The following is a 23,515-nucleotide window of genomic DNA, read 5'->3' on the forward strand; positions in this document are numbered from 1 at the left end:
ACCCCTAGAGTCGCTCAGCCGCGGTCGACCGGGCTCTTGTCTCCCTGGACTCGCCGCCGCCGAGACGAGGCTTCTTATTGTTGTTGTGTAACGCCATGTCCCAGCTTTTTCCATCCTTTTATCCGCTTCTCAAAATACGTCGTCGACCAATATCTCGCCATGATCGGTCAAGTCAAATCGCAACCGCTGTGTGAAGCTAATCTCCACCGTCCTCTCCGTGATCATCCCCAACCGCCCATCTTGTTTTCACCTACAGCAGCACCCGCTGAAGGTGTGCGAACCCGCTTCGCAGCTTGGAGTAGAATCTGCAGCCGAGGGACGAGGCTGCAAGTGACAAATATTATGTAATGTACATCGAGAGATTGTAAGAAAGTGTAATAACACAAAGACGTAACGTGACGTGACGTCTTAGAAGGGGAAAGGGACGGGGAAGAAAAAGAAAGAAACAAAAAAAATAGACATGTAGACATTAAGGAAGCTCGCTTGTTCGTAATTCGTCAGTAAATGCAACTCTTCCCGCTGCAGAGTCCCAGTAATTTGTGCACCAATTCACAATAGAGAGCTGTCTGGTCTGGTCTGGTCTACTCTGCTTCCGCGCAATGCGCCTCAGCTGTGCTCGATTTCGGTGACGTTTGTGTCCTACTCTCGATGGGTATCTCTGGTTGGCTGGACCACGGTAGAGGCTGTCACCTACCGGTCCAGTGGTGTAAAATGGCCATGGCTCATCTGCCTCGCTTATCCAAGCACGTGCAGAACTAGTTCGCATGGCACTGATGCCGGGTGTGTTGTTGGATGGCTCCTCATACGTGAGGTGCGCCAGGGCGGCCCTTGCTCAATGAATCAAGCAGCTCATGAGGTGGTATCCTTCGCATTCCGCTGCCGCGGTCATACATCGATGTGGGTGCAGGAACATAGCCGTCGCGCTTCTTCCGGTACCGATCAAGAGCAAGACCGGCCACCACAATGAGAAGCATCAAGGCCAATGAAATTGCGAGGCCAATGAGGACGATGAATCCGACTGCTAGCCCAGAGTCTAAGGAAGTAAACAAATTAGTAGCTGCGTCAGAAGGTCAATTGGCGCATTTGTGACTTACTTGAAGGCTTGAAGAAGTTGTCCGGGTTTTCGACGAATATCTTCGCAACCGAGCCAGCATCATTGCCCGTGTTGCTTGTGAGAGCATACGGTCGGATCTTCTCTCCATCGAACAAGGCACTGGACGCCTTCCCAAAGTTAGGGATGGACAAGGAGCCTGTGATCATCAGGATCTGGTTGTCGTCAACAAGTTTGGAGTTCGAGCCACGGGATTCCGTCACAGTGAAGACCTGAAGACTCTTGATGGCCGTCTCTGGCCCAAAAGCGATCTCGGAAGGGACCATAGACGAGCCATCGTACTTCATCAGGTACACTGATCCATTCTTTGCGGTTCCCGAGACCCAGAGCTGAGTGCCTTCTTTGTTGGCGGCAGTGATTGCGTTGACAGGGCCCGGAAGCTCGGGGAATCCCGACCACGAAGAGCTTGAGGTATCGAAGGATGCAAGGTAGGCAGATGTATCGTTGAGGGTCATGTTGCCGCCAACTACCACCTTGGTCTTGCTAGACCAGATCATGGCATTCACATCGCCCTGTAACCCGAAACCGGGCCGGCTCCATTGGAAAGTCCCGGTGTTGAAGACGCAGAGGCCAGGGCAATCCAACGACCCGGCATCCTCAAAGGAGCCTCCCACAAAAACATCACCGCTGTCGGGTCGAACAGTAATGGAAGAGACAGTGCCCTCGCGACCACTCAAGGATGGAGGCTGTTGGTTGAATTTCTTGCTGGCCATATCAAAAGAGACAAGCCCGTTCACAGGAGACCCGTCAACTGTCCCATTGACCCGCCCACCAGCAAACAAAGTGCTTCCCTGAACAGCCACAGCGCGGAAAGCAGACTCGTTGGATACGCCAGCTGGAAGACCGGTGACTTTGTTGTTTGCGATGCCATCAACAAAAGCCATATTGGCAATTTTTTTGCCGTCGGAATCGGTTGCAGAGAAGTGACCGGCGAAGATGGTTACATTCAGTCCACCTCCTTTGTAAAAAGTACCAGCAACGACACCGGAGGCATCCGTGCTGTTTGCCGACGAGATGCGGTTTGCGAAGCCAGCAAAGTTGGTAGTCGTACTGGTCGTAGGCGTCGGCGGCTGGATCTTGAGAGGGAAAGACCCTAAACTATCGCCCATGGCCACAGCTCCCTCGGCACGCAAAACTTGTGAGCTTAAGGAACCAGCATACACAGACTTTCCGTCGTCGGCCCCATCGATGAGCGATGTTGAGAGAATGCCGTCGAGGAATGGAGTAGGACCATCCAGGTTTTGCAGCCAGTTGTTCTGTGACTTTACCCAAACTGCGAGGCCATTCACTGCGCGTTCGGGGTTGTTACCGAAGGCCAGTATTTTGGAAAAGCTGCCAGACACAGCAATCACGCTCTCCGGTTTGTTGGGAGTGAGGTTCAATGTCATGTTGACAATGTTCATGACCGGCCCATTGACTCCAGCACCGAGAGCATTCCATTTGTTACTTGGCGGGTCGTAGACTGCAACGTTCTGGAGGGCTGGGTTTGATCCATCGGCCGTGTTGTTGAAACTGCCACCGACGAAGAGCTGGTTCTGCACAAGGGCCATAGACAAAATTTGACCATTGATACCGCCATCAAGCGGAACTGTAGAGCTGTCTTTGCTGTTGATGGCGACAATGTTTCTCACTTTGTCCGAGGTGAAATTGCCGCCAATGTAGGTAATATCGCCGGTCGTTGCCAAAGCACTCACAGCAGACCCCTTCGAGAACGTTGAGCCGAGTTTGTCGAATGCCGAGGTCTGGAAATCAGATGTATCGACCTTGGCTTTGCTGGGATCGTATTCGAACAGACCGTTCAGTCCACCCGTAGAGTTCATCAGCACAAAGTTGACTTTCTGTGCAACCATGGTCATGCTTGACAGGTCTTGGTTGTTCAAGGCTGTGATTGTGACACTGGGACGGAACGAGCTCGAGCTTGCGTCAAGGATGGCCATGCCAAGCACGTCGTATTTGTCGAAATTGTTGGTCTGGAAGAGGACCTTGCTTTCCACTGGCGCGTCTGGGCTGACGCTCCATGTAACGTTCACTTGGCCACGATTCGCGCAAGTATTATCCTGGATGCAACCTGGAGTGTATAGCGAGATGGTGTAGTTACCAGCTTCTCGGATATCAGGGAAGAAGGTGATGGATGCAGCCGCCGCGGTGACCGGACTGGGGATGTTGACTGAGAGATAGTCCGCATCACTCTGGCCAGATGGCGTGGCTTTCCAGTCACCTGTGGTGGTTGCGCTCGAGGCGAATGAGGTGTTGGCGCATGAAGGCTCGTTGAAGTCGTTGATGGCGTAAGCGAATATATCATCCTGGAAGAGCTCGATTCCATTCAAGCCGCCGCCCTTGCCATACCACTCAGAAACGTCGATCCTGAACTCGTTCATGCCAACCTGGTTAACGAAGTGAAAGTCCTGGAATTCAACAGAGGGATCATCGCTAAGAGGGCACTCGCTCGTGCACGAGGTGTTCTGTTTCGTCTTCGGATCCACGTAGGTGAAATTCATAATTCCGCTGATCGGTAGAGCCGTATATCTCCAAGTCTTTACGCCGCGTCCATCCTGGTGCGTGTTCCATAGCCGGAGCTTGGTGGGTTGAAACCCGTAGCGGAACTTTGCAGACCACGAGCCTGGTGTGTTGTCTGCTAGCAGCCAGGTGTTTCCTGGGCCGTCGGTGCCGCCGGTTTTGCAGACGATATTCTTCGGGTCACTGAAACCGGCAGCCGTTGCGCCTTGGTTTGCTGAGATCGTGGCGGCTGATAAGTTGATGACCTGTTCGTCAGGTTGACTCGGAGTGCTCGTGTTGCCCAAACCAGTGAAGCGTCCACCAAAGATGATATGGCCATTCGAGGCTTTGGAGATGGAGGTGACGGGACCGTTGAAGCCGGCGAATGGCAGACTAGCCCAGTTACCACCCTCAACCCATGTGACCGCATTTGTCGAATCCGCCGCGGCCTTGAAGCTTCCTCCGACGTAGACCTTGCCAGCATCATCGTCGCACAATACCGTGTTCACCTGTCCCAGCAGACCAGCGATTGGGGTCAAAGTCATATCGTCAAGCTTGAACTGCGCGATTCCGGTCGAGGACTTGCCGTCCAAACTAGTGAAGTTACCGCCCAGGACAAGGCCGCCTCGAAAACTGCATATTGTCTGTATCGACGCGTCGGCTGTGAGAATATTAGAGAAGACGCCATTAGGCAGGCGAATCATAAGTGACTCGGAGCCATTGGTGTTGAATGGCTGCTCGGTTTGGCCCTCAAATTCATTGAGTGATATGCCAGCGAAATCTCCAGCAATAGCTACACGCCCCAAATTACTAAGGTCGAGGTTGGGTGAAGGCACTGCAGTTATTTTTAACGCCTGCGACAGCGTCGCGATCGTGGAGAGACCGAAAATATATGCCGATAAGGAATTAGCGGGTTTGCGTGACGCAGGCCGCCGCCCGTAAGATATTCGCATTTTTTCTTCTGTCGTCTTGCTGTGACCTAGGACCGGAGCAACAATGCGAGACTGGTTAAGGCCCTGCTCCGGTTGGGTTGAGATAGCCGGGGAATCTGGCTTCGTGGATATTACGAAATCATGAGAAGTGGCTTCAAATATGAACACTGGCCATGAAGTCAGAAAAATCAATGCGGGTGACGCGTGAGTAACGAGCGTAAACTGCTGGTTGTGACGAAATTTGGGCAGGATTAGAAGGACCAATCAGTCCTCGTATTTCTTTCTGGTTCTATTCGCGTACGTTTGTCGAGATGGCCCGGAAATTGAAGGGAATGATTAGAAGATGACGCGAATTCGGCAGAGGGAATTTACTGCGGCCGGGTCACGGTTCGAGGCAGTTGTCGTGGAGAAACGAGTCGTTGCCTATTATTGTTTTGGTTAATTGAGTTGAAAGGAGGGTTTTCGCTGGTTTCCCCTGCCTTCGCTCCTTTGGGGGCGTTGCGAATTGGATTGAATTGAATTGAATTAGGATGCAGACAGCGAAATGCCAATGCCAATGCCAATGCAGCTGACTGAATTGACTTGGGCTGCAGGCGGGAGATGAAGGGCCCGTGTTGTTGTGAGTGGTACCTACATGTACGTACACACACAAACAGACGCACCAGGCTGCTGTACTGCGCTGCGCTGGCTGCTTGCAACTTGCACGGCAGGGCACTGCTGGAAGGGATGTGTGATATGTACTCGTGCAGTGGACAAGGGAAGCTGGCTAGTCGTACCTGGCAAGGACGTGTTCTGGCCCCGTAACAGGCCTAGTGCGAGTCTGGAAGAAATGTGCACTGAGTTTACTGGTGTTTTGACTGGCAGTTGGTGACTTGGTCTGCTTTCCACTGCGGGGCGTTCCTGGGCTAGTGGCTCTGGTTAATCAACGGCCAGGCCGGGCTGTCCAATCGATTTCCTGCTTGCTGCTTGCTTTTCTCTGCGTCTTGGAATTGACTGAAAGCGGATTGCGATGGACGTGTGTGGTCTGAGAGACTTTCGATGCTGTGACGTGCCGATAATGGACCCGATATGGACGGCTGCTGCTTAAAAACAGGTTCACCCAAAATTAGCGACCACCCATTAAGCTGCTGCCGATAAGATTACAGTGACTCTCTTGTCCAGGAGTGACATGGCTGCCATCCCCTCCCGACACGCTGCGCCTCTTCCCGTGTGTCGCAACCGGCCATTTCATGAGAAGGGGGGGTAACATTGGTTATTGGATGTAGGCTGTCGGCAAACGCGGCCGTATGATGAACCTGTCCCGACTCCCTCCCAAGGTGCGCCTCTTCTGAAGGGGCCAGCCAGAGACACGGAACGGGGGTGCAACTGAACATCTTCGTTTACTTACAGACAGGCAATATGAGATCAAATAAGATGACGATTGTAACAACCGATGAGTTGGACTGCGGGTAACTACAGCAAGCGTCTGCGTAGCGCCAACCTCTTTCCGTTCGATCTGGGTGATTATTGTATGGGTCCAGCGGGATGAGATGAATGCGACTATCCGGAAGTAGGTAACTTCGGGGGTGGTCGTGTTTCGAGTCGCGTTGGGAGAAAACGAGCGTGGTAGAGACAAATCACGACGATTATCCCTCAAAAATGTCGCAAAAGCCGACGAGAGCCACCCTGGACAGGTCTTGTCTGGTTGTTAGAGAATGTGGTGGTGACCTCTGATCAGGGGTAGAACAGCCGAGGGGGGCTTGAATGATTGCTACAGTCAGTGCGGACGATTAAACGAATGAATCCGAAATAGAAAGAAGGTGAGAGGAAAAGGCTGGATAGCCAAAATAGACGGGCCTCTTGCAAAACGAGTCTGCGAGAGTAAAAATGATTTCAAAAGAGTGACAGTGTTCTAAGAAAGAACTTCAACGAGCATCCACCGTTCGACCCAACCTTGGCGAGCGTGAGAGAGCGACACGGTGAATACGAGAGGGGTGGGAAGGAGGTTCGTCGATTTCAGAGGGAGAGAATTGGCAGGTTAACACGAGAGGCACCAAGAGGTTTTCTGTCAGCCTGCGTGCCTGGGGTCACGGCTCCTGCGTCTGTCCCCAGTTCTGGCCTGCACGATCCAGGTACGCGTCGGTGGTGGGTGGTGGGTGGGGTGGCCCTGAAAGGGGCTGCTGCTATCTTGGGTTAGGTGTGCCGGGGCGCTGGTTCGGTTTCCTCCTCGTCTGTAACTGGTGCAGTATCATCATCCGCCCTCGCTAGCCCGGGCACCGTGCAGGGGAGAGACTCAGGTCAGCAAAAGCTGCACGTACAGATCCCGGCCACTCACGAAGCCGATCGGACTTTGAATCAACTTCATACGACGCGACCTCTGGCTCGGGTCATGGCCTCGTGCATGACAAGGAAACAAAAATCAATATGCACCCGCTCAGCTTCAGCTTCGGCTTCAGCTTCAGGTAAAGAAGTAAGTAAGTTCCTCCATAGGATGTATGTGCATAAGGTTCATGTCGCTAATAAGGTGTCTGTCAGTCGGTGTGCCTGATGGTGTCACTGTATCTCCCTCTCGTGGCTGTTTTGCTTTAAGTTGAGCCTCTGGACCAAACTACTATGTAGTATGACAGCCATGTCTTATGCGGCGCTCGTTTCCCATGTCACTTGGATTTTGACAGATCTGACAAGGGCGCAACCTAAAACTTCACCATGGCCCCCGTGGCATGTACACACATACAGATGTAGTGAGAACTTGTTCGATAGTCAATTGGAGTCTAAATGGCTGATCAAAGAATGTGTGTGTCGATCATCCGGCATACATACCGGAACATTATCTGCCCTACGTGGGTTGATCCCAGCAATATCTGCTTGGGGTAAGACCTGCTTAAATCTGCATGCTTTTTCCGACCATCTCGCGGTTTCAGAACTTCATTCTTCGGGGAGACCATAGCATTGCTGAAAACTGGCTGTGCATGCTTGGAATACAAGTGACAGAATGGTCTGCTTCACGTGGCTGTGTTAGGCTTTCTGGGGTGTCCATGCCCGGATAAATCAATTCCACGACAAATGAGGAGGCCACTCGATCTTCCAATGTACCCTATATCTTGTTGGCGTATAGCCATGCAGATATATCGAATTCGTAGAAGCTCATGACAAGCCCTGGCATATGCACGCCGCAAGGAGGAAGGAGACAAAGAGTTTCAAAGTCATGCGCAACGGCTGCTTGGACACCGAGTACTGTTGCATTAGGGACAGTTACAAGAGACTCGAGCATAGCACCAGCATGAATCTTGTCTGGCGCTCCTAACGCCTTGTGCGTAAGTGGGCTTGGACGGCGCCGCCGCCTTATACTTCAATCTTGCCTTCCGCGTGCATACGAGTTTTGTAATCGCGAGGGGACTCGAAGTGCTCTGGTTTCCCTCCCCAGATGCCCAGCTTTTGCGCCTTAGCCTTGGCTTCCGCAGCTTTGTACTCCGCCTCCAGTCCTCCAAATTCGGCACCCGACTTGGCTTCATAGGTTGTGGCCAGGCCTCTCTTCAGCATCTCGAGGCCGACGTCCTTTCGGAAAAGGAATCGGCGTACAAAGACTGTTGCGACAATTCGGTCGTACTGGTCGCGCCTGTAGATCTTGGCCCGTACCCGGTTCCCCAGGAGATATTCGGTAAGCCAGGCCAGCGCATCTGTCGCAAACGGCTGGGCTGTTCTGCCGAAGTGCGCACCTTCGGGGGCATCAATGCCTGCGATACGTATGGGTATCTGGGAGCGGATTGTCAGGGCCGGGCTTATCTCAAGTTCACATTTGGACCCAACTCACCGTCTTGTTCTTCAAGTCCACCTTCTTCGTAGGGACGTTGCGCAACCAGCCCCAGCCGGCCATTCTTCCTCCGGGGGTGTGAAACATGTGGAAGTTGTCGCCATCGCCAACGGCCGTGACCTGGCCGAAGATGCTACGCTTCCGGAAGGAGCTGGGCTTGACATAGCCAGCACCCGGTATGCGACGCAGGTAAGAGCGGTACACATGGAGAGAAGCAAGGACTGTGGTGGTCACCAGAACCGTAGGAATCCAATTTCTCGGGTCCTTGAAGTGTTGCCAGTCGGTGCCATTGAGGCTGTCAGCCCAGGAGATCGGGCGCCTCTTATCCTTGCTGGACTCTGATCGTGAGAACGGCCATACCATCGTCGTGGTGCGCAATGATAGGCGCCACGTGGATTCGTCCAACAGCAACCTATGTGCTGCGTTTCCGAGATATTGCGCACTTGGGGGGGAAAGTCGTAGCTTTCAATTCATTTCCCGTCCATCTAAAGATTTCCGTTGGGCAGGTTGTGTGCTGCTTGCTGAATCAATCCGATGCAATGATGCCTCAGGCCACTATCTGCGATGAGCCGCCCGTCCTTGGGAAAATTTAGCGGGCAGCAGCAAGAAACAGGCAGACTGACCGCCGCTTCGGCTGAACCCCCCACATCCAACCAAACCAACCAACCCGCGCCGCCACTGGAATCCGACTGGCCCAGATTCCATGCGTGACTGCAAACAATAATCCATCCCCAGCTTATATCGATATGGGCAATGATATGTAGGCAGGTATGCATCAGCATTACCGGGCCATTGTACGACCATACAGGGATTAATGCTTAAATACACCTACCATATCAATTGCCTGTCCACGCAAAGCACTTTGACGTCAGTGACCAAGAACCATGCCTGCTGAACAAAGCGATCTCCGTTCCACCCAATCGAAATACCATGCTGCATTGCTGTGGCATCTCGACTTGGTCTGTTGCTCTTCACCCTGCAACCTCTTCCGAAGGATCACAACGTTAGAGCGCCACGGAGAAGCAACTATATGTAGACGCTATATATCTTTGTTGATGTCCAGGAAGCTCCGAGTCTCCGACAAAGAGGAGTCTCGTCCGCCAATTTGGGGGGAATTGCATCCAATCCAGTATACCTCGCGAATCCTGCAAAATTTCGCAAGGACCAGCGCTTGATCGTCTTACTTTGCCCACACATCAAACGCTCCCACACTCGGTCTTGCCTTGTTCGTGCATCAACTCCTTCATCAAACTGCAAACTTCGTCCTGGAGAGGTCCCATCAAGGCGTGCACGTGATCATCGCACTCTACGGGGTCGCCGTGCTCAACAGGTGACCTCCAAAGTCCAAACCACCTGCATACATAAGTACCAACCTACTTTCACCGCTCCGGCGCAGCATATATATCTCAATTGCGACGGCATGAGCAGAAATCTGGACTTTCTCCAGTTAGAGTACGGTAATTCACCATGACGGGCCATCGCGAAGCGCGCCAGCGGCCAGCCGCTTCGCGCCAAAATACGTCGAATCTAGAGCGCGAGGAGCGGCGGCCGTTGCTATCGCGAGCTCGTTTCGCCCACTCTATGGACGGAGAGCAGTTCTTCAGCTGCAACACCAATGCGCACGCCCATCTTCCCGTCTACACCAATATCCACCGGATACGAAGAGATGTGGTGTCGATTGTGGAAGACTACCTGACGATTGAGCAACTAAGGGACCTTCGTCTCAACATCTCGGTTGTCCGTCCCTTGGTCGACAAGCTCTATGAATTGGACGACATATCTATAGGTATGCACCTGCTTCTTGGCAACCCTCTTTTTCCGCGCAGATTAGATCTTGTGCAACCCAGCATGACTTGCTAGTTACACTAAACTGGAACCCTGAATCAGTTACTAATCGTTTCCAAAGTATACTGCCTCCTCGTCAACCGGGCGCAGTTCCTCCACGAACAGCAACATTTGAACAACCGTCAGAATGTTTACGTCAGTCGCGCAACTCTCTGCGAGGTTGTCGCTACCCGCATTCTGAGGCGCTTCGGCGAGGACAATCCAGGCCCGGATGGTCTTCTGCTGCTTGCCAACATTCTGGTGGCTGGGTTCGAACCTTTTCAGAATGCGCCGGAAGAGGTTCGCCGGCAAGCTGCTGCGTCGGCATCATGGGAGCTCCGACGGACTTTGCCGGCTTTGGAGATTGCCATTCTCAGCGAAAGCAAATACTTCCTGAGCTCTAGTTATTGCCAAAGAGTGTAAGTCCCTGCATCTACCGCAGATCGGGGGCGATGCTGACACATGATCACAGCACTGATGCGATATACACCGGCCACATTGTTTATACTCCGTCAACGTTCTTGGATATTATCCCCGATCGCTACAAGCAAAAGCCCATCTCGCTTTACGACCCACGCGAAGCTCCTTTACTGAACCAGTATAGACTGATCGTTCCGCGGACAAGAAACATCCTGGAGCTGTTTCATTTCATCCTATTGCTTTTCCTTTATCTACTGTTCATGGCAGAGCGAAAAGCAGCGTATTTCAGTTGGTATGAGATCACGTTCGCAGTATATGCTTTTGGCTGGGTGCTTGACCAATTTGCAACGATACTAGAACATGGATGGTAAGTGTTGATAAAAAGCCATATGGAGACGGCCACTAACATACCTCAGGGGTGTATATACTCAAAATTTGTGGTCTTTCTTGGACGTCATGTTCGCAATTGTCTACTGGGCCTATCTGATCATCAGACTACATGGTTGGAGGCAAGGCGAATTTGATCATGGACAGCAAGCACTCGATGTTCTTGCGATGGGTGCACCATTCCTGGTTCCTAGACTGGCTTTCAACATTCTCTCCGACAACTTAGTCTTTCTTTCCTTGCGATCCATGATGGCCAACTTCATCATCCTCACGGTCCTGGCATGTTGGTGCTTCCTGGGCTTCCTTCTGTCCATGGTATGGCTTGCCGAAGGTCGCCATAGAATGCTGTACGTATTCCTCCCCCTCTGCTGATTCCATTACTTACCAATGTCCCATCAGAACTATCAGCAAATGGATGTTGTGGATTTGGTTCGGGCTGGATGGCACAGGAGTGCAACGTTCGGTAAGATTACCCAGCACCCAATTGTTGCCTGTCTCGTCTAACCTGGGCATGTAGACCGACTTCCATTGGCTGCTTGGACCGACTTTGATGATTACCTTTGCCTTCCTGGGTAACACGTTGTTCTTGACGATTCTCGTGTCGATGCTGTCGAATACGTTCAGTACCATCGTTGCGAATGCCACAGCAGAGATCCAGTTTCGCCGTGCAGTTCTGACCCTGGAGGGCGTCAAGGCAGATGCCATCTTCGCCTATCCGCCGCCTTTTAACATTTTAGCAATGTTTATCCTGCTGCCAATGAAGTTTTTGGTCAATGCACGATGGTTTCACAAAATCCATGTGGCCACCGTACGAGCGATCAACCTACCAATCTTACTGGTTGTTGCGATCGCCGAAAGGCGTCTGCTATGGCCCGAGTCCAAGAAAGCAAGGGCCGCCACGAGGGGATGGTTCTGGGAGAGGTGGAGAATCACAACCCACGGCGACATTCAGACCGTATTTTCAATAGCACCGCCCGATTCGGTCGAGGATGATATTGCCGTGGACGACGAGCTGACCCATCACATGATTCGACGGCAGTATATCCGACAGCAGAGCGCGGCCCATGACGCCTTGCCCAAGTTCCCGCTGAGTGACGATAGCAAAAGCGAAGGCAGCAGACGTACCTCAGCCTTGAAACCCCCAACAAGGAGAGACTCGATTGCTCCCTATGGCGAGCTCGACCAGCAGGTCCGGGATATTATCAACGAGTCCGGCGAAGTCAATCAAGTTAACGACCGGCTAATTTCGCTGGAGCAGACCACTGCCAGGATGGAAGCAATGCTCGAGGAATTGTGTGCCAATGCACTGGGTGATGACGATGGGTCTTTCGAGGGCGGCAGTATGAAGACTAGTGGAATGACAGGAACTATTCGCGACCTTGATCGGACGGACAGAGACGAAATCGACGATTAGAAACGGGGGCCTGGGGGTTCTGTCCAGACCGAACTCCAATATTGCTTCACGTTCGTCACGCATCTGATTTAAAGCGTGGATATGCTACATATTAAAAGTGCTCTTACATAGATTGTTCAATCCTACCTAGGGTTGCTGCCTTGCCTGGCTACCATGACGGCGGGTGACGGTCTACTACTGCCTGCCTACCTGTCCAACACGTCAATGATGAATTATCTTGAGTCTTGCGACGCGCTCTTTGGTTGCCTAACTGGACATATTTTTTGCCAAACGTGCCTTCTCAGCATATCTAATTAACCACAAACATTTAATTCACCACGGCACAACTGCAGACACTGCCGTTCATGAACCCGAAAAAAGGCCGGTACATACCACAAACATACTTCGTTACCACCGAATTCATTTTGACTGCTACATCTAGCTGAAATCATACCACAGTATCAGCAAGTACCTGTCGGTTGCTCAAGCGAGATTCAACCTCTAGGACTCGGAATCTGTCACAGGACCGGCCTAAAACGGCCAAGGGCCACTGGCACTGTCGTCGTCTTTTTATCCCCATATCTCTGTTTGTCCAAACCTTGAATTGAAGCCAGAGGTCTGGAAAGTCCTCATTTTACTTACTTGTAGTGTAGGGACAGGAGAGCGATGTGCACGTCCGCCCATTTCCGCTCCCGCGCCTGCGGCCATCACTGGCTCCAGATCGAGGCTGCCTGCTACCCAGGCCTGGGGTTCAACAACTGCGACACATTCGGCGACGGCGTGGCGCGCGAGGGGTCGCCTGTAGTGGCCGTCGACACGCTATGCCCCGCCTGCCTGCGCCCGGGGCTCTACGACAAGAACACGGTCCGCATGATTCTCGAAATCAAGAACCGATGTCGCTGGGGGTTTGGGCCCGACAAGAGGGACTTTGGGGTAGACTGCTGTGTTATGTGATCAGTGATGGCTACGACCGGGGAAGGAAGAAACCCAAGGAGTTGGAGTGGTAAAATCCGGGGTTTGGGATACTTCTGGATGGAGTGTTGGGGGAAACAGGACGTGATGGAGTTCTAGGGACGGACAGTCCTTTCCCACCAAACATCACACTCGTCGCTTGCATTTACATCAATAGTCGGTCATACCTTCTCACCGCGTGGTGGTCGTAACTCCCAACTTGTATGATACTTGAAGTCAATCACGTGCTTATTGATCATTTTAGCACAAGTTGGGGAAAATGGGGAACTTTCGCACCTCTGCAGCTAATCAACGGCCGTCAAACCATCCTTACACGACCCGGCCCAAATTGTATCTCTCTTCTAATTCTCCAAACCCCGAAAAGGATTTGTCCGTGCCACTCGGCACATCCCCTAAAAATAAGCCGCCCCCAATGCTGCCCACGCCCGACACCTCGCATGTGGCGTTTGAGCGCGTGTACGAGCCTGCCGAGGACTCGTACCTACTGCTCGACACGCTATCCTCTGAGAGCGAGACGGCCTTCCTGAGGAGCCGTTTCGGTGGGAGCAGCAGCGCCAATGCTGGCACGCCGACACCGGCCGGAACCATCCCGGCGCCGTTCGTAGTGGAGATCGGACCCGGATCCGGGGTCGTGATTGGCTTCGTCAACGCCCACGCCACGCACATCTTCGGGACCTCCGCGGTGCTCACGGCAGCCATCGATGTGAACCGCTACGCCTGCGCCGCGACGGGGGAAACGGTACGGAAAGCCGCTGCCGATAACGCCACATCATCACCATCATCATCGTCCACCTCAAAACAGAGCGGATCCTTCCTAGGCGCCATGCAAGGCGACCTCACCGCCCCCCTGCGGGACGGCTCCGTCGACGTCCTCATCTTCAACCCCCCCTACGTGCCGACTGAGGAGCTGCCGCGGCAGCCGACGGCGACGGACATGGTGACGTCGGAGACGGCGCCGACGTTCCAGGACGACTCGTACCTGCTGTCGCTGTCGTACGCGGGCGGCGCCGACGGCATGGAGATCACGGACCTGCTCATCGGGCGTCTGGGCGAGGTACTGGCGCCGCGCCGGGGGTGCGCCTACGTGCTGCTGTGCGCGCAGAACAAGCCCGAGGCCGTCAAGGCGCGCGTTCGCGGCTTCGGCTCCGAGTGGCGGGCCGAGACGGTGGGCTCGAGCGGGAAGCAGGCCGGCTGGGAGAAGCTGCAGATCGTGAGGATTTGGAGGGAGGAGAGCTCGCAGCAGCAGTAGTCGCATCAGGAGAAGGAGAAGGAGAAGGAGAAGAATAAGAAGAATAAGGGGGGCGAGTAGAATTCAAGCAAGTGGGTTTGTCAACACATTTTTATTTTTTGTTCTTCCTTTTCTTGCTGTCAGTTCGGCGATTCCCAACCCTGCAGATGTATAAGGAGAAAAAAAGGAGGAAGCCATACCAGCCGCCCCAATCTTATATCAACACGAAGGAGTTTCTTCCGTTCAAGTAGCAAATATGTGAACCCCCCTTAAACGCCATTCGTTGCATGTTTTCAGGGCGCCAATTTTCATTCCCCTGGTGAATAGTCCCTTTAACGCTCTAACACTTTCTTAAGTCCGTCCTCAAGGCCTGCCGCCGCGACCCCGGCCGCGGCCCCGACCGCCGCCGCGCATGCCTCGTCCTCTACCACCGCCGCGGGCGCCGCCACGGTCCGCGACCTCCTTGCGGGCCTTGTTCTTGGGCTTGACCGAGTCGTCGATGAGCAATGTGTCGAGGGGTAGCGAGTCGGGCAGGATGAAGTAGCGGACGGTGGAACCACGGATGTTCATCGTGTCGAGCGAGATGGGGTCCTGGCCCTTGGCCGTCATCTTGACCGTCTTCAGCGCCGTGTTCATCTGGGGCGACACGGACGTGATGGTGCCGTGTACGATGGTGCCTGGAGAGGGATGCCAAATTAGCCTTCTTCGCGACAGGGTGGCGAGAGACGCGCGCGGTGGGTAGCGCACGACAAAAACTTACCATTTTTGAGCTCAATCGTCACCGTCTCGTTGGCACATTTCATCAAGAATCTGGTAGATGCATGGTCAGCCTCGTGTAGCTTTATCTTCCCCTTTGGTAAGGTTTGCCTTAGCACTCTTTGTGCAAAACGGTAGAGATAGGGAAGGCAATGCAGTTCTTACCTAACGAGCTTCATCTTGGCTGGTCCTGCTGTTGTGTGGTATGACGCAGGTGTATTATTGATGGATTCGCGGTTTGCTGGTCGCGTGGAATGAGAGGTGTGGTAGCTCTGAGCTTTCCTGCCTGGAAATTTCGCTGGGCACAGTCCATCTAGCCGCAAGACGCACTGTCTTCTCACGTGACCCCACCCATGAAGATGCAGTTCTGCCATGAAAGATTTTGGATAAGTTATACTTCCCACATGGTCAAGCTACTACCATTGCTACAGCGAAAGTGATTCAAACACGCAGTTCGGTGTAAAGATATGTGTTGGCCGTTGGGCAGCTGGCTATCGACGGCACAGCTGGCGGTGGGATAGTGATAGTCGGTGGTGACCGGTAGTTATCTGATACTCTTAAAACTTATAATACCGAAGCTGCGAGAAAAAGAGCCAGGTTCAGTTTAGCAAATGATTGCACTAATGATGATACGGAAAACTTGAGCATTTTGGTTGAGTGACAGAGGTAACCGTGATATTTGAGGAGCTGGTACTGTTCATGCCCAGAACATGGCTTAGGTAAAGTTACATAGCAGCTAACAGGTACGTAATGCCATTGCCCGTACTATTTGTCCTTCTCAGTCTCGTTCTCCGACACCTTTTCCCACTCGTCCTCCGTGCTGACACCCGATCTCGAGCCGGGTGAAGGCTCTGGCCTCTGCTTCAGCTCCCCGATCGACTCCACCACCTCGACCTCCTTGCTTGCCGAGGTCTTGGGCACGCGTGGGGGCGCCGGGGTCCCGACCGACTCGACTTCGGTCGAGTCGCTCTCGTCGGCCGTCTGGCGGGCTATGGTGTCTGCCTTGGCCTTGGCCTCGGCTTCGCGCGCCTGCTCCTTCTTCAGCTCCACCGCAAACCAGTTGATCGACCACCACAGGCCGCCGCAGATGACCGAGAGGACGACGAAGTGGAGGCTGTGCGTGCCGATGAGGAGGCCGAAGAGCACGAGCTGCAGGGCGGCGAAGGTGGCGTTGGTCGCGATCAGGAGAGTCGGCGTGGTGCCCGGGATAAAGATGGAGCTCCACAGCTCTTCGATAAAGGACGCCATGCTGCCGGTATTTGTGCGAGAGCGTCTGTATTAGGAACGCGACGGTGGAAGCGTCTTTGCTGGGTGTATGCGACAGGTCTGGAGCGTTTGGTAGAGTTCGGGAGCTCGGGGCGTCTTTTGTCAGGTAGTTGATGACGTTTTTTCGGTAGAAGCCTTTGGGGCAAATGATCAAGGACTAGGGAGGGTCCCGGGAGAACAAAGAAGCCCTCGTGTGGAAGGACAGCTAGGGCCGTAGAGATGTTGGCTACTGTGGTCCCTTCTTTTTCTTGGCCAGGTGTTATCGCCGGCGTGGTTGATTTGGTTAGGCAGTAACGGACTTTTTGACAGCAAAAAGAGGCAGCACTGCAAATGATGCAACCCAATTTATTTAGTCCCGTCTTGATAAATCACAGCGCGTTACTCGTATATTCGATAGCGGGGCAGCGCAGGCTGGAGCGATGACAACAGGGCAGGTCTGGGTCTGGTCAACCACACAAGGACTTGGCTTGGGGGAGATGCAGAAGGACGCACTGGAGTGTTGCTGGCTCAAGGCGCGATGAAGTTCAAAGGGGACAGGAGAACAAAGAAGAGAGCGTTCCAACGCAACAAATATAATATAAACAAGACAAGACAAGACAAGACCCGTAGCGCCGGTGTCCCTTAGAAAGACGCAGCCCGGACAAGAGAGCTACCTGAGCCTAGGGAGGTGAGGGGCACTGGCTGGTTGCTGCACCAAATGTACTTTGCATAGCAGGTCGTACGGTACCTCAAAATCGAGGGTCCTACAGTCCTGCAGTCCAGCCAAACGCCGGTCATCCTGGCGTCCGACTGACTCCCCGTGACAAAGACGGATGTACCGTGGGTCTAATGCCCCGTCCCTGATGATGCGCTGTCTTTCCACACATACCAAAGACAATGCGACTTGGGTATCGGTAGTGTGGTGGTGGTGGTGGTGGTGGTTGGTTTTCAATGTACTTTACTTACCGACCACGAACTGGAACCACTTAGATACATCAATACATCCATGTTCGCTGGAACGGCCCCTCCACAGTATAAGGTCCTCCTTATTAGCCTACCCGCGTGCTTCCATCTTGCAACTTACATGGAACAGACGGAACATATTGCACGCCGTGACTGCATGTGGCTTCTAATGAAGGGGGATGCGTACGGACAAGTACTTTTACGTTTCCCCTTGTAGCATACCCAGGTGTCAATCAGATCGAAATAACGTCAGGCGAGGAACGGCCGGCAAAGCTTATCTGCTTAGGCGGTTAGAATGACTGACTGCGCCGAGGGATATCGATAGGTGAAGTATATACCCCCCGAGTTCCCGATTTCAGGGCACCCAAGCAGCATGCATGTCAGATGTGACTGGATGGGACTGGCTCGGATTGCTTGCTCAATTGTCCAGACTACAGTCCAAGTAGGCGCAGGATTGCGTGCGACGAGCTTATATTTCTGCCCAAAGCCAGGTTGTCAAGGTACATTTTACGGAGGATAGGCAGCACGGTATTTAAAGTACCCAAATGGTGCCGTAATATCCCTAATGTTCGCCCTTGCCTTCCCTTCTTCTGGTTTTGGTTTTGGCTGGCAGGGTTATTGAAGCCCGTGCGACACTTCCGGCGACATCGCATATCGCACTCGTTGCAGGCGACATTTTGGCCTGCAGAGCCTCATCCCATCTATTCTTCTGCCACTTTCCCATCTACCTTGCCATTAAATCCGGGCATTTAATCCACGGTACGCCTGCTGTGGTTCAGGAAAGATCCCGGTGCTCCTGCGCAGACCTTCTGGGTTACCGACCCGACAAGTCTATCTGGCTTGCATCCGTAGTCGCGCAAAGGCATACACCCAACAACACGCGAAACCAACAATATTCTACCAGCCACCGGCCTGAGCAAACACCGCCCAAAGCGACCGGCTGTCATCTATCGCCGGGCTCGCGAGCGCACTGCACACCAGAGCCTGCAACATGCAGCTCAGCGAGTCCATACCACAGAGTGTCGAAATATAGAAGGACTTCCAACTGTCTCACGTCATGATGAATAGCGCATCTTTCGGCTCGCCAGAGCCCCAGGTGACCAAGCAAGTGCCCGCCGAGATCGACAACATGGCTACGCCTTCCGAACCGTCCAAGTCCCAGATAATCATTCACGAGCAACCAATACCGTCCATAGCCAAACTGCTGAACGAAAAGAAGCCAGAGTGGGAAGCCGTGCAGACCAAGAAAAGGCCGCTGTATCTTCTGGATCTACCGGTCGATATCCTCGGCCTCATCGTCAAGGAGGTGAGCTGGTGACACTGGGTATGACGCTCTCGCAATCGCAATCTAATGCTTGACTGTCTAGATAACACATACCAACGATCTTACGTCGCTCGCGCTTACGTGCTCTACGCTCTACAATCTGTCCGTCCCTCATATATATGCCCGCTTCGATATAGTTTGGCCCGACTCTACAATACCGAGCAATGAGTCCAAAGGGGTGGATGCGCTCACGTATGGGCTGTCGACGCTATGCCTTGGAAGCAAGTTTGCGCAGAGATCCAGATGGACCAAGGGCAGGAAACCGGGCACTGCGGGAACTTCGCAAAGGCTGATCGACAATCAATATGCCAAATACACCCGGAAGTTCTCGTTGGGCAATGGCCCCAAGGACTGGGTCGCTGAGTACAACATAACAAAAGAGAGTGGAAAGATGCTGGGCACACTGGTCGCTCTGGCTGTCAACAAGATGGCGAATTTGGAGACTTTCGTGTGGGATATGCCAACCGGCGTTCTATCCGATGTCTTTATGGCTCTCGCGTCCACCCAGGACTACGAGGCTGACGGAAAACATAAGCTGCAGAAAGTCTGGATCCGCTGGCATGACAATATGGCCCTTACAGGTGCCGAATCGCCCATGTCAACCCCCCCTGCTCCGCCGGTGGCACCCATGGCCATCCCCACGGTCCCGGCCCTTAGCCCGGTATCCGCTATGGCTGCAGTGCCACCGGGGGGTCGCTCGCCGCGTTATGCTGATAGCCACGTAGAATATCCCACTTTTAGCGTCCTCCCGTCGCTCAAGAGCCTAACGGTGCTTGACATTGACGAACTTGCGTATTTGGACGAAATGTCGGAACTAATTGAACGGTCTCAAGGCACGCTTCGGGAGCTTCGAGTGGGGATATCGCCGAAGGCCACAGGGCAGGACTTTGCCAATACTTGGGAGGGGGACAACTTACACCAAGTGGATTTCAACGCACGATGGCCTGGCGAGAGTGCCATTCCGGACAAGAGACTCGGGGGTGTGCTCGGGGTTCTTGTGGGCAGAATCTTTGAAATCCGCCGCAAAGGTATTCCTAGATCGAAGCAGAGGTTTGCGCAGGAAGAGACGCCAGCAGCGAACCCGGCTACTGCTACCGGCGGCAGTGCCGTCCCAGACCCTGTTCAGCCAGACAAACAAGGCACATTGCCAAGGCGCACGCTCGATCCAGATTCCGACCAACGTGACACTTTGCCACAGGGTTCCTACGAGGGGCGGAAGCGGTTAGATGGCAAGCTAACTTTGGAGGTACTGGAGCTGGAACGAGTGTCGCTGGCCATGCAGGTGTGTTGCAAAGCGTTCGACTGGTCTGTCCTCACGAGCTTGACCATTCTGGACTGTACTCAACACGAGACCCTTTGGAAGGTGCTCAAGCGGCGATTTCAACCAACGCAGGTTCTTCCTGGCTCTCCTCCGGGAACGCCCCTGCAATATCATATGGCTCTGAAGCGTATTCACACCGACCTGGCGACCCCCGCCCTGATCAAGTTCGTTAAGGAAACCTTGGCACCCAACTCGCTCGAAGTGTTCTTCTTGCAGGACCGTCGACGGTCAACCGCGCCACCGCGGGTAACCGTTGATCAGATATTCAATGGCGCGTTGAAGCGGCATCGTGGAAGCTTGAAGAAGCTACTTCTTGACAGTTCGGACAAGCTTGGCACCGAATCAAAGGGCACCCGCTGGCGGCATTGGGTTCTTTCAGGTGATATCGTCACCTACATCACCAGTGGCCGTATGCCCAACCTCAGAGAACTGGCTGTGGCAATCAACTACAGGGACTGGGTAAGTTGCAAATATATGGCATTTGGCCTCTTGCGGTACTAGAGTTACCGCCTGGAGAACCCCGATAAAGATACAAAGTGGCTAACCGAACGACAGCACCGATTCCTTCAAAGGCTTCCTAATATTCCACAGCTTCGATCTCTGTATATCCAACACATGCAAGACCCGTTTGACGGCGGGTTTGAGCCTAGAGAGTTGGCTTTGCAGCTTGTCGACATTGTCACTCTGCGCCCGGAGATCCAGCTATGCTACATCGGCATTGCTAGCAAATGCTTCGAAATACTTGAGGCGTCGAAAGGGGCTTCTTCGACCCATCCAGGCTCACAAGCCCATGGTTCCCACCATCACCATCACAACAACAATGCTGCAGGGAACATGCCGGCCGGCGATGTCGATGAGGATGATGAAGACGAGCATAGTGACGGAGACACCGAGGACGACAACGACGACGGGGACGACGCAGGCGGCGGTGGTAACATCGCTGTCGATGCTGGCACCGATGATGAAGACGGCGACGATTCGTCGGATGACTCGGTCGATGAGGGCGCCGATTCGGATACGGAGTCGACGTTCCAGGAGCCTGACCAGGGCCAGTCTCATCTGCGGCTACGCGAGATACTGTTTTATGACGATAAGGTCGCCATATTTAAGGCCAGACACGCCCGTCTCTAACGCCCCGGACAAATTGGTACGGATCGGGGTCGGCACCTGGGTCGTCTTTCGCACGAGAAGAGAAAACACAACCACCAGGATCATTTTGCGCTGCATGGGATTTCTACATATTTATTAGTCACCCGGACCTTTTACGTACCAGGATAACATCCGTGGATGGGGTTCTTCTTCATTTTTCTCCCTCGCTTTAAAAAGCCGGCGTCTTGGTATGGTTCACATGGGAAGGAAAGGGGTTTTTCTTGGGACGGGATTTGATATGTATTACCCCCCTAAGTGAGCGGGAATGCCGGTTGATCGATATGCATCAGGACGGAAGCGGGGAAACTGACAGTATGTATGTACGTGAGCGTGTGCGAGCTAACGAGTTCCCAGGGAGGAGTTTGGTTTCCTGGCACATATGTAGGTAAAGAGAATTCACCAGCGAGTACATGTACGAGACAAAACTAGACAGTGTTGTATTTGGTACTTATTCCGCATATTATATGATACGAAGTCTTCTGACACTCGGTTTCCTTCAAGTATCTCTTTTGCTTGCCCTGGAGTAGACGGCGTGACGTTTTTGGGTCGAAGCTACCACTCTTCCGGCTCAGACGCGGTAGCTAAAAATGTAGGAGGCACCTACTCGGAAAGGGGGGACGGATCGGTGGCAAGATAGGCGTATTGTTCACAACACTGCCTGCTAGGAACTTCCCCCCTATTGCCCCTTGTTACGGAGGGCGTGCCATCGTCTGCTATGTTCTGGTTTGGTGAATCTTGTTAGCTGCTTTGGTTCCACCGCGAGGTCTCATCCCATGTACATTCGAGAGTTATCCGTGCCTCTGCCCTTGGTATTTCGCCCCTTACTAGTTGGGCCTTGCCGTGGGGATGACGGGGCAAAATGGTACGCGCCGTGCCGCAGAACGTGTTCGTTCATTTCTACCTTTGGCTGTCACAGGGTGGAGATAGATAGAATCGAGTACTTACTTGGGTCGCTGTGCCTCATTGTTTTTGTCGAGGCTGTCTAATAAAAGAAACGGCAGGGCTTATGACCTGGACCCCCGAGCGAGAACGAGGCTAGACAAGACAAAGCCAACCGCTGCCAGGTCATTCAATATATGGGCCTGGTTATGGAGCCTCTCTGAGTCTACTGCGCCGCCGCCACCACCAAGAACGTACTGGCATTCTCTCCGGGTCAATCATTGATGGATCTTCCGACAGCGCGAGCGGGAATCCAAATGTGGCACACAAGCCTCTCTGCCTGTGTCTGCCTCTCCTTTTTGTTGTGCACGCGTTTGTCGAGATCCGCGCCGCGTTGCTGTCACGTCATGCCCACAGCCTCTCCTGGATCGACGACTGCGATTGCACCTGCTTAAGGCGTGAGGCAGGGAGGGGGTGGTTGTAATTGAAGTAAGAGAAGGACCCTTCTACCCTGCCTCCGTTCCATCTACAAAGCTGTGCTCTTCACCAACGACTTACCTTCCTGGGAGGCGGGTGCAGTTGGGAGACACACATGTTTCTCCTCGGCATGAATGTGCCTAGGAAGCCTTGCCGAGTTACTCATCGTCCATGCCCATTTAATATTCTAACCCAATGTGTAGGTAGTCATTGTTCCTTGTTACGCCGGGTAGAGTTGATGATAGCACGTCCCCTGGACATTTGACAGTCTCCTGGTGGACTAAAAACACCATAGACCCACGACCATGGCACTGGGTTATTGGCTTCGGAGGATCTGTCGGTTACGGAGCGTGGGATGTCTCTAAATGTGGACATATGAGTATGAGCTGTGGTCAGCACTCAATCCAGCCTCTGTAGAGCTCCCACCTTGACTGCTCGGATGTGACACTAGGCTACCTCCACGTTGGTATTAAGGGGGGCTTCGTCAGCGAATACCTGATTTGTCATGGCGACCACCAGCATTATCAAACAAAATCAAGAATCAAAGACTCGTTCTCCAAATCATCAGGACCTGGTACCTTGCTCAGCCCTCTAGGTTTCTAAGGGTACTCCTCTTTCACGGCTGTACCGGAGCGCCATGGCCCTACGCTGTTTGGAACTCGGACCAAGACCATAACATCACGCCTACTCCTTGTCTTCGACGCGATTGCGACCCCCTGTGAGATGGATGTTGATTGGTGCTGTCCCCTGGGCGCATAGTTAGATTCCTTCATGTTGGCTCTGGCCAACCCAGCGGACCGATCTTAGCCCATTGGAGCCAGTCCTACATGTAGCGTACATCATCACTA

General features: G+C 53.3%; 8 protein-coding genes across 8 annotated transcripts; 4 read left to right on the forward strand and 4 right to left on the reverse strand.

Annotated features, from left to right (window-relative positions):
- Positions 1 to 800: 800 nt before the first annotated feature.
- Positions 801 to 4,560, reverse strand: PG985_015424 (Polarized growth protein rax2; the record flags this gene model as incomplete). The annotated part of the gene is made up of 2 exons (XM_066835190.1): positions 801 to 1,033; positions 1,095 to 4,560. The coding sequence occupies 2 exons, from the start codon at positions 4,558 to 4,560 to the stop codon at positions 801 to 803; spliced, it is 3,699 nt and encodes a 1,232-aa protein (XP_066676393.1).
- Positions 4,561 to 7,860: 3,300 nt separating this feature from the next.
- On the reverse strand, positions 7,861 to 8,692 carry PG985_015425 (uncharacterized protein; the record flags this gene model as incomplete). The annotated part of the gene is made up of 2 exons (XM_066835191.1): positions 7,861 to 8,271; positions 8,330 to 8,692. 2 exons carry the CDS (start codon positions 8,690 to 8,692, stop codon positions 7,861 to 7,863), a joined length of 774 nt encoding a protein of 257 aa, XP_066676394.1.
- A 1,104-nt stretch (positions 8,693 to 9,796) lies between these two features.
- On the forward strand, positions 9,797 to 12,374 carry PG985_015426 (nonselective cation channel; the record flags this gene model as incomplete). Its single annotated transcript, XM_066835192.1, has 6 exons — positions 9,797 to 10,115; positions 10,236 to 10,572; positions 10,626 to 10,940; positions 10,990 to 11,307; positions 11,360 to 11,423; positions 11,478 to 12,374. The coding sequence occupies 6 exons, from the start codon at positions 9,797 to 9,799 to the stop codon at positions 12,372 to 12,374; spliced, it is 2,250 nt and encodes a 749-aa protein (XP_066676395.1).
- A 645-nt stretch (positions 12,375 to 13,019) lies between these two features.
- PG985_015427 (uncharacterized protein) lies at positions 13,020 to 13,307 on the forward strand (the record flags this gene model as incomplete). Its single annotated transcript, XM_066835193.1, has 1 exon — positions 13,020 to 13,307. The coding sequence occupies one exon, from the start codon at positions 13,020 to 13,022 to the stop codon at positions 13,305 to 13,307; it is 288 nt and encodes a 95-aa protein (XP_066676396.1).
- Positions 13,308 to 13,737: 430 nt separating this feature from the next.
- On the forward strand, positions 13,738 to 14,574 carry PG985_015428 (uncharacterized protein; the record flags this gene model as incomplete). The annotated part of the gene is made up of 1 exon (XM_066835194.1): positions 13,738 to 14,574. The coding sequence occupies one exon, from the start codon at positions 13,738 to 13,740 to the stop codon at positions 14,572 to 14,574; it is 837 nt and encodes a 278-aa protein (XP_066676397.1).
- Positions 14,575 to 14,916: 342 nt separating this feature from the next.
- Positions 14,917 to 15,488, reverse strand: PG985_015429 (small nuclear ribonucleoprotein Sm D1; the record flags this gene model as incomplete). Its single annotated transcript, XM_066835195.1, has 3 exons — positions 14,917 to 15,230; positions 15,314 to 15,363; positions 15,475 to 15,488. 3 exons carry the CDS (start codon positions 15,486 to 15,488, stop codon positions 14,917 to 14,919), a joined length of 378 nt encoding a protein of 125 aa, XP_066676398.1.
- Positions 15,489 to 16,074: 586 nt separating this feature from the next.
- PG985_015430 (uncharacterized protein) lies at positions 16,075 to 16,557 on the reverse strand (the record flags this gene model as incomplete). Its single annotated transcript, XM_066835196.1, has 1 exon — positions 16,075 to 16,557. The coding sequence occupies one exon, from the start codon at positions 16,555 to 16,557 to the stop codon at positions 16,075 to 16,077; it is 483 nt and encodes a 160-aa protein (XP_066676399.1).
- Positions 16,558 to 18,577: 2,020 nt separating this feature from the next.
- PG985_015431 (uncharacterized protein) lies at positions 18,578 to 21,293 on the forward strand (the record flags this gene model as incomplete). Its single annotated transcript, XM_066835197.1, has 3 exons — positions 18,578 to 18,823; positions 18,885 to 20,621; positions 20,718 to 21,293. The coding sequence occupies 3 exons, from the start codon at positions 18,578 to 18,580 to the stop codon at positions 21,291 to 21,293; spliced, it is 2,559 nt and encodes an 852-aa protein (XP_066676400.1).
- Between the last annotated feature and the right edge of the window lie 2,222 nt (positions 21,294 to 23,515).

The sequence above is a fragment of the Apiospora marii genome (assembly GCF_038362585.1).
Source record: "Apiospora marii strain CBS 49790 chromosome Unknown utg000013l_segment0_segment0, whole genome shotgun sequence".
NCBI lineage: Eukaryota > Fungi > Ascomycota > Sordariomycetes > Amphisphaeriales > Apiosporaceae > Apiospora > Apiospora marii.